The 9,818-nt window shown below is 36.9% G+C and overlaps 1 protein-coding gene across 3 annotated transcripts; it reads right to left on the minus strand.

Moving 5' to 3' along the window:
* Positions 1-4,189: 4,189 nt before the first annotated feature.
* LOC103330493 (SWAP (Suppressor-of-White-APricot)/surp domain-containing protein / D111/G-patch domain-containing protein) lies at positions 4,190-9,818 on the minus strand. Of its 3 annotated transcripts, none has more exons than XM_008233082.3 (9): positions 9,671-9,818; positions 8,258-8,688; positions 7,107-7,233; positions 6,793-6,899; positions 5,710-5,826; positions 5,184-5,318; positions 4,861-5,043; positions 4,540-4,718; positions 4,190-4,416 (listed from the first exon to the last, which is right to left on the minus strand). In XM_008233082.3, the coding sequence occupies exons 2-9, from the start codon at positions 8,661-8,663 to the stop codon at positions 4,390-4,392; spliced, it is 1,281 nt and encodes a 426-aa protein (XP_008231304.2). In that variant the 5' UTR covers positions 8,664-8,688; positions 9,671-9,818; the 3' UTR covers positions 4,190-4,389. The 3 variants fall into 3 exon arrangements, with proteins under 3 accessions (XP_008231304.2, XP_008231302.2, XP_008231303.2); XM_008233080.3 differs by having other exon boundaries at positions 8,258-8,705; XM_008233081.3 differs by having other exon boundaries at positions 8,258-8,721; positions 9,671-9,811.

The following is a 9,818-nucleotide window of genomic DNA, read 5'->3' on the forward strand; positions in this document are numbered from 1 at the left end:
CGAACCCGATTCATTTAATAAATGTATCGTGTTGAGTTTGGGTGTCTTAAACAGATTATTAAATGTATCGTATCGGGTTTTGAGTGGTTTTAAACAGGTTATTAAATTAATAAACTGTTTAATAAAAAGTGGCAGCAACTAATAAACTTCAATGACCCTTGATTAATTAAAAAACTTATTTCACTTTAAACCAAAAAAGAAAAAACAAGATACTACATCACTAAAAATTAAATTTTAAATTTTAAAAAAATATATGAAAACAAGAATAACATCATCATGACAGCTTTTCTATTTCCACAACTGGAGACTTCAGTTTGGCCTTTTGGACTTCCTCTTTTGGGTTTTCACGCACCACTTTTTGGGGCCCATCACTCGAGCTTCCAAAGATCACCCTCTCCCTTTTCAATTTTCGGATAACGCTCTGACAATCTTCAACCGAATTCCGTTCTACCACCAACTGAGCTCTTTACACTTGTACTTCATGGGATTTCACAATTAGGCGATGTCTAACACTTGTGACATATGTCGCATTTTGCACGCTCAATGTCACGTCATCACTCACTACCCTATTATCATCCCTTGTTCCCAGCACACACACATCCTTGGGAGTCACTAAACTCCTCACAACTCCAATGACAACATCGTTGTCAATGAGTAATGAGTTGTTTACTATAACTGGCCATCGTGAGGAAGCAAAGTAGGGCATCCACACTTATGCAGCCCCTTGCCCCTATGTCTGAGTTGGCGAAGCTAGGTTTAGATCGAAGAAAATGAGAAGGAATATGCCATTTTATTTTTGAGTTTGAGGAGATGGGTTTAGATCAAGATAAATAGGAAGGAAGAAAATTGGGAGTTAGGTTTTTTTTTTTTTTTAGTTGTAATTTTGTGTTTTCCCCTCGTTTCGTTTCCTTTTATAGACGAAGCAAAGTATGACCTTTCTAAACGAACGCGTTCAGCAAAGTCGTCACGACTTTCCATGACAACTGTCACCCGTAATTTCTAAGAGATTGACGGATTTGCTGGGATTTGTCTCCATCATTATCTTGGAGTTGTCACCTGGGATTTGCGGGGGCCACTTGGGGTTTGCGCGAGTATTAATAAATATATATATCAGAATTTTAAAAACGGACAAGAAATTATACTTCTTTAAAAAAACAGTTTGTAGAAACATTATAAATATTAAATAGTGTAGCATATAATCACAAAGATGTCGTGTAACGGGTTGTATCGGAAATTACCACCCCTAAGTATGAGGCATCATCTGGATTCCAACATGTTGGTTTAAATTGTTTTAGTAGAATTTTACAGGAAATTAAGATTGTCAATATTTTTTAATCAAGTGAGAATTGTATTCATAATCTAGTTTTCTTCTTTATTTTGCTAGGAAAAAGAAAAATTACAACTGGAAACCACACGGGCATGTAGGTCCCAACAAGTCAAAATAAAAGGAATAGATCAACACAAAGGAAGACCTTGTTCCCACAGATAGGAAGGATTAAGATTATGGCCTAAACTAGCAATAACATCAACAGTAAAATTAGCTTCCCGAAAGATGTGCTGGAAAGAAACCTCTTCGCAGTAAGTGCTTAGCATCCTAATATCTTGCACATGGAGACTAATATTCCAAGGAACCGATACCACATTGTTGACACAGTCAATGATGAGTTTGGAGTCTCCTTCCACAAAAATCTTCTGCCAACCATTATGGAGAGCATGGGCCAGGCCGTCCAGAAGAGCCAAACACTCCACAACTATAATAGACACCTGACCCGAGTGTTTAGCTCCAGCTAATCTAACATTACCATTCCAGTCAGGGATCACAAAACCAGAAGCAGCCAAGTTACCACACACCAAGCCATCAAAATTCACTTTAATCCAGTCAAGAGGTGGAGACTTCCAGTTGATGGCAAGCACACCATTAGGATTCTGAGGAGGGCGAGAGTTGATTTTCCAATTGTCCAATCCAATGTGACCAGCCACATTAAGGGCTCTTACCGGGTGGGGGGCAATATCTTTAAAAATACAATTGTTCCTGGCTTCCCAAATCTGCCAACTGAGAAGAAGAGCTTTTGAAAGAACACGGACCATCTGCGACCTTATGAGGTAACAAAGCCAACCACTCGATGCCATCAAAGTTTTGTTGAGCAATATTGGGGAAGATAGACATGCACCTCCAAATATTAACTGCAAACTGACATTCAAAAAATAAGTGGTTAATAGTCTCCATATGATTATTACAGAGAGGGCATTCTGGAATGATATTAGGTAAGAATTTGTATAGAAGGCTTCTAACTTGCAATCTTTTCCGAATGAGTAACCAAGAAAAAAGCTTGACTTTGGGAGGCGGAGTTAAACTCCACATTTTCTTCAACAGGGAAGCCTTAGGGTGGCATAGCTCATCCTGTAACTGTAAATTGTAGGCAGATTTGATAGAGAACTTCCCATTAGGGTTGGGCACCCAGATTAACTCATCCTGAAGAGGAGATAAAGGGAGAGGAATGATAAGAATTTTTTCTACAATTGATATTTCTAGCAGCCACAGCAGTTGCCCTTGCAAAAATAAGACAGTCATTTACAAAAACCAAGTTATAGATCCGGTCGCCTCCATGGGAAGAGAGGAGACCCACATTTGTTTTAGGATTTTGAGCAAGAATATTGAATTGCCTAATAAAAGGCTCCATGCATAAAATAAAGATGTAAGGAGAGATAGGATCTCCTTGGAGAATTCCTCTAGAAGCACTAAAGTGTCCATAGGGAGAACCATTAATCATCATGGAGAAAGAAGTGCTAGAAACACAATTCATAATACAATCACACCAATCAATGCTAAAGCCAAATTGAGACAGGCAACCTCTAATGTACTCCCAATCAAGCAAATCATAAGCCTTTTCAAGGTCAAGTTTGATAGCCCTAGCACCCCGAGAACCTTTCTTACGCTTAAAATCATGGAACAGCTCAAGAGCAATAAGAATATTGTCAAAAATGGATCTCCCTGGTTTCTGGATATGCACTTCTATAGAAAAGGCCTCAGTCGACTAACAAGGATTTTAGTGATGATCTTATACGAGACATTGCATAAACTAATCGGCCTAAAATGGTTAACAGATTCAGGAGAGGCTACTTTAGGAATGAGGGCTATATTAGTGTGGTTAATGTCCTATAGGGGAATATTATTGGAAATAAAATCATTGACTAGGTTTTTCACCATGTGTTTAGTGTTGTCCCAGCATTTATGGTAAACCATCAGGCCCAGGAGCTATAAGTGGCCCTATACTCTTAATAGCACACTCTAATTCAAAATCTGAGACAGGAGCCAAGAGATTCTCATTATCTGAACTGGTGACACAAGGCTCAATCACTTGGAGGAATTCAAACATCAAGTGATGGTTGGGGGCCTGCTCAGCCGTAAATCTAAGCTTAAAAGCCTTAATAAAAGCATTAGGAAGGATATCACCCTCAACCCAAAGACCATCAAGATCCCTAATATTTGGTGTTTTTGTCACCCAATTGAAGTCAGTTAGTTCTAGCTTTTTGGGCATAGAAAACCTGTTCTTAATCAAGCAAAAGTTTTAACTCCGTGTTTAGATTGAAATCTTTGTCTAACAGAAAAGGGTCGTAGGGGTTTTGAGACAACTGCTCTTGGATTAAAACTAAGTTTTCTTGGGTAATTCTAAGTTTTTGAAAGAGGTCTCCAAACACAAGAGAGGTACATCAACATCATCAAGAAAATATGATTTCCCTCCAAACCAGAGCCACAAAGCGCCAATCAAGATTTGACCTTTTTTATATATAAAAAATCCTACAAAGTACGAAAAAACAAAAACAAAAAAGGTAGAGGAGACCCCTTTTCAATGTAACAATGATTCAAGACTACTCAAATAATTTTCCATGATCACAAAAGCCAACTCGTTTACTGAGAGGGTGATAGCTGTTTGGATTTTGCAACGGTACTTGGTCATCATGTTGGAAATTAATTAGATCTTAAATCCTCTAGTTCATCTTTGTAATTGATGAGCCCAGAATAATGAAAGGCTTGTTTAGATCAATAATGTGAACTGCAGGCATAATATAACTTTAGCATCCAGATCGGTTATCGGCCGGAACAATCTACGTGAACATAAGCAAAATGTTGGCCGCCCCCTTCTAGACTGATGCATTAATCAACAAAATACATATAGTGAAAATGCCATTTGTTCTGCTCAATAAATATCTTTGATGAAAAGAAAGATGATAAACAGTGTTTATTAAATAATTCACAAAACAGACTTCAGATACAAATTTAATTCCAAATTAACCTATCAAAATCTCCTTTTACCCCATAAGGTAGTTTAACTTCCAATGAACTTCAGACAACGAATCTCACAGATATAGCACGGTATAATCAATCCTTTAGTAATATGCCTTCCGTGGATTGTTCTGCAACCCAAAAAGTCCAGAAAACGTATCAGAAAGTCAGAGATAACAAGAAGATGAGAAAATTTCTTTATACTTCTAATGCCAAACATGGAAAAACACACAAAAGGAGAAAAAGGTAATTACCAGAGGATTGGGTCTGTATCGGTAACCAAGCATCATCCGCTTCTTATACTGCTCATATATATCATCTTCAGGAGTCACTTCTCCGGGTTGTTGAGCACCAACCCCCAGATTGTCTTTCTTCACATTACCAGCCATTATTGGATCCGAAATTCCTCTTCTAGAGCTCCCCAGACCCTCACCTGAATTCACTTACATCATTAGGTTTCTCCCTTTGAAAAACAACGCATCACCGTAGTAGAAAGGACTGATCACTGAAAATCTGGCAATAAATTCAAAGAATAATCTATTTTCTGGATACCATTACGAGAGTTTATGACCAACCTTCTTTCCAACCCATTTTAGACAAAAGCTTATGACCCACATTATCCGCCTGGATTTTTGCCCTATCTGCAGCTTCTTTGGCAGCTTTCTGTGAAGCTGCATCATTACAAGCGGCCATAAACTTCTCCAGCTCTTCTTGTGGGATGTAATCACCCATGTGATGACCTTTTTTAAGAGAAGGTGCTGTTAAGAAAATAGGGGGAAAAAAACCATCTTGAGACCATGTATTTGCATCTATCTGACCCAAAAATAGAGCTAAAATATAAAAATGTTTCCTAATAACTATATGCAATTTCTGGTTTCCATCAGTAACAAATATGAACCTTGAAGAGAAGCAGGTGGGGGCATTTCATCTTTCGACTGTTTAGGTTGTCTCTTTCTCTCTTCCTGAGCAGCCTTTTTCACGTAGTACTCCATCATGGCAATAGGATCTGCACCTGTTGGCGCAGTGAGCTCACCTATCATTGCAGATACAAGTAGTAAATTCAGGACCAAGCAGAAAAACCCAATCAGTAGTCCCTAAATAGTTCAATGAATACAACAGTACAAATACAGACGTAGAGAAATCCAGACATTCCAGCAAAGGAATTACTGGCACAACTGTGTTTAAATTGTCGAACAATATAATATAGCCACTACAAAACATAAGCTTACAAAAAATAAAAAACACCAGCAGAATTTGGGTTTTAGAAAGTGAATCACCATAACAATATGCTCCCCATCACATACCAAATTACAAACAAATTATATAGTTGTTTCTGAATACATGAACTGAAACATTAACCATATCTAAAAAATCGAAGGGGGCAAAAAACACTGAAAAGCAACAGAAGATGTTATATCGTATACCTGTCCTTCCCTCAGTGGCGTCATATAAAGCAGAGGCAGGAGTTTGATAATTTGGATGCTTCAAAGTAGACCTTTGGGAACTACTTGTGGATTTGGAAGCGGACGTGTTTGTACCTCCTACACACGGTAACAACCCAAAATTTGAGTATAAAAAGAAACTAATTTTACAGAATAAGGGCAACAACAGTTAAAGAAGATTGCTAAGGAGTGATACATATCTAAAAATAATATTCCAGATTTATACATTATGGATCACAAAAATGGATATCAAATCTCAACAGTGGGAAGAATACTAGGAGTCCTAAGCACATAAGGACGTCAAAGAGAGCCCACCACCCATTGACAATCTGATAGTGTTAAATTTCTCAAGACCAAGTAGAATTCAATCAAAACAGAGATTTTCAAGAAGTAACCGTAATAAAACCAAATTTTAAAACCTATGCTAAATTATTAGGCCATGGGAAGGCACACAAAAAAAAAAAAAAATTTACACAAGATTTATAATTTCCCATCAATGAAAAAGCTATTCAAAAAATAGTGTTGCACAATCCAGGCAAGAACTCTCAATATTGCAGAAAAAAAAAGGTTCAAACAAATCACTTTCGGTAAACAAAAGTATTATATAAGATATTAAGCAAAATCTAGGTTCATCAGCCTATCATGGACAAGGAATGTTAGGAGGTCTACAACTGTAACAAGCAGGAATCAAACTAAAGAAAGCTATATATATTTCAGTGAAAACAATCAATACTGGTGGAAATATGAAGCCAAAAAAAAAAGACTGCAGCCATTTGCTGTATATTCATACAGTCTGAAAACCAGAATTTCAGTAAACTATCGGTAAAAACCAACCCAGAGTGACACAAATTGTACCAATATACCAAAATTGGCTGATACTACCAATATTACAAAAGTTACAGTGAAATATCAGCAGCATAGGTGACAAATAAAGCTTCCCCCCTATCAAATGTCGGTAACACTATTTGGCCGAAATTTTGGCCAATCAACCGAAACTAAAATCCTAATCCTTTGTGACAAGTACAAATACACTCACATCACAGATTTACATGCACAAATACTAACCATTACGAGATGTTTGAGAATCGCTGGTCTGTTGCAGGACTTTCTCCTCAATGGCAAGCTGATACTCATAATATTTGTAATCAGCACAGCTCTCGTCAAATAAAAATCTGCAAACAAAATAAAATGCCAATGCATAGAGCATATGAGCTACCATAAGTGGCAGGAAGAGCCAAATCAGAAAATAAAATAAAGAAAATGATGCCCAAAACCTATATCCATAGTGAATCATTCTCCTTTTGCATTTCAAAAATGACAACAGACAGATTGGACACAACAGAAAAAATAATTGAGTTTAAACTTCATAATGTACTTACTTGAAAGGGGTATCTCCTGGATTTCTTTGACGTGTAATATGCTCAAATTTCCTTCCATGTCTAGCCACAAAACTTGCTAGTTTGTCAGCAACTATCTTCACTGTTGAATCATTTGGGGAAGGTGGTGCTGCATATCACTTATAAAACTGATTAATACCGAGAGCATGAACAAGGGAATGCAAATTACTCTTGTAGCAGGCGTGCCACATATTCCAATTCTTTCATTGAACATCTCTTTCCACCAATGTTGATAGGAACTTAAGGAATAAGCTGCATTCATGAGACAAGAAATATTCAAGAATGTTTTGTCCTCTTCATCCACACCACTTCAAGAGTAGAGAAGACAATTACTGAGATGATTTTCTCAATAACAGGGTATTTACCGGAGGGAGAATTTCGATTTACTTCAATTATTTTTATTGGCCTAAATTTACTTTATATTTTAAAAAAAGATTCAGAAAGATAAGAAGTCCTCCTACACATCCCTTTTTCTCAACTAGCAAACCAAAAAGAGTGGTAAAATGGCTCCTGATACCACATATAAAGAAAAAAAGTTCACTAGCCCTTTCTGGATACAAGAAATCAATCAGACTGAGAACATTGGCTAGACTCCAACCCATCTTACGTATGTGAAGAAAACATTAAACAAAATCTCATCTTGGGGAAGAGATAAAACATCAACATGAATCACAAAAATTAAAGAATAGCAACCAACAGCCAATACCGTCGCTTCATATTTTATAACTTCAAAATCATAGAAGCAGAGAATGAGATGCAGGGAATTTTTTATTTTTTTTTTAACACGAGTCAAGAAGAAAATTTAGGGTTTAGGGTAACTATTTACAATGAGGTGAAAGGCAGGAAAAAGTTTGTATGATAAAGGAGCAGTTGAGTTAAATTCAACAGTTAAAGCATCAGGACTAGATATACAAAAAAAAAATCACTTTCTGCCATACATCATTGTCTGTAGAATGCAATATACATATCTTGTGCAAAATATGAAAAACTTGCTAAATAACCCGTGGATAAAATTATTGGAGAAAAAGCAAAAGTCGATGTCTCAAATTATGTTCTAAAAAATCAACTGAAACTGTAAACACTGTTCACTGCAATCAACCAAGTTAAAGGATATGCATAAAAGCAGTAATTACCAACATCCACTTGTCCGGGTGATTCCTCTGAGGCATCTGGCTGACCCAACTTTTGTCGTTTTGTTGGTGCATCGGCTGAAAAATTTGCAGCATCTGCTTCATCTTCATCCTCATCTGCACCTAACTTAACAGGAGGTGCCACAATCTTTGACTTCTGTTTCAAGCTGAAAGCAAGTTTGCCACCTGAAGCAGCAGCTGTGGCCTTGCGTGTATCATTAGGCTTCAGTTCAGCACTGGTTTTACCAGTGGTAAGGTTAGGAGTCAAACTCCCTGATACAACTTTACTTGGTGTAGACTCGTCTGCTGTAGGACCCTTATCTTTCTCCTTCTCTTGTTGAAGTTGCTTGAACCTTTCCATGAATGAACCATCATTAACAAAGAGGCTAGGAGTCACTCCTTTGTCCATTGGAAAAGATCCAAGTTTGCTTAGGCTGTTAACAGGAATTCACTGTTTGACAAGTAAGCTTTCAAAGAATTTAGACATTGAAGTGATTCTTTATCTGATCTTTTCAATTTTTTGTCTATTAATATACAGCATTGTATGAGATAATTTTTACATCTTCAAAAGCAAATTATAACTCGAACGATGAAAAAAGGAAAAAAGAAAAAAAGAGAGATAATCCCACATTTTGGCAAAATGCTGTGAATGGGCCTTGGTTTCAGAAACAACCACACAGCTTTATGAGTGGGAAGTTCAAAAGCAGTAGATATCCCGAGTGAAATTTAAAATAAATAACTGGATCTACTGAGTCAGAAAACTGATGCCAATTCCCAGACCTCAGGTGATATTTGTTCAATCACTTATATAAACATCAAAAGAAACTGATGTAGATGATACTTGATCTCCCAAAAGTTTAAGTGATTGAATGGATGGTACAAGAGAATAATCTTCAACACACCCGTGTTCAATGAAACTTAAGCTAACAATCTTCATGATTAGAAGGTAACAAAAACTGTCCTCTTAGAAATATTAATGCATAATCCCAGGTTTCGCGACCATAATAGGAATACAACTTACGCAGCGGCACCTTCCACCACTTCCGTATTCAATTTTGTTTGTCTAGTCTACTATTAATTTTCCTTTAATATAAATAAAAAATCTATATTTCAAGAAAACAACCAAATTAATCATCATCGCATTGTCGAATTCAATTAGGCTCAATAATCAACACAATCCTATTATGCACCTTGCATACATACGAATCTAGCCAAACTGATATAGCAAAACACAAACCCTAAAACCAAAATCAAATTTCAAATTAAAATCATTTTGCCTCTCCATCTAATGCAAAAAAGCAAACTTCAAACCCCAATTCGCCACAGCAGTACCAAACACAGAAAACCACCACGAATCAATCCGAAAAAGCCAAAACGAAACGGAATCAATAATGGAGTAACCAACTGTAAACTAACCAGAATGAACAGATTCAATTTCAGATCGTTGATCTTCCTCCGATTGGTCAATTGGAAACACGATTTGACTAATTAGGGATTGGAATCCGAGACCCTCTCTCTCTTTGCTTAGAGAACGAGAAAGCGAAGACCGCTTGGCTTTTGCACA

Source organism: Prunus mume, linkage group LG5 (genome assembly GCF_029339155.1).
Source record: "Prunus mume cultivar Tortuosa linkage group LG5, ASM2933915v1, whole genome shotgun sequence".
Classification (NCBI taxonomy): domain Eukaryota; kingdom Viridiplantae; phylum Streptophyta; class Magnoliopsida; order Rosales; family Rosaceae; genus Prunus; species Prunus mume.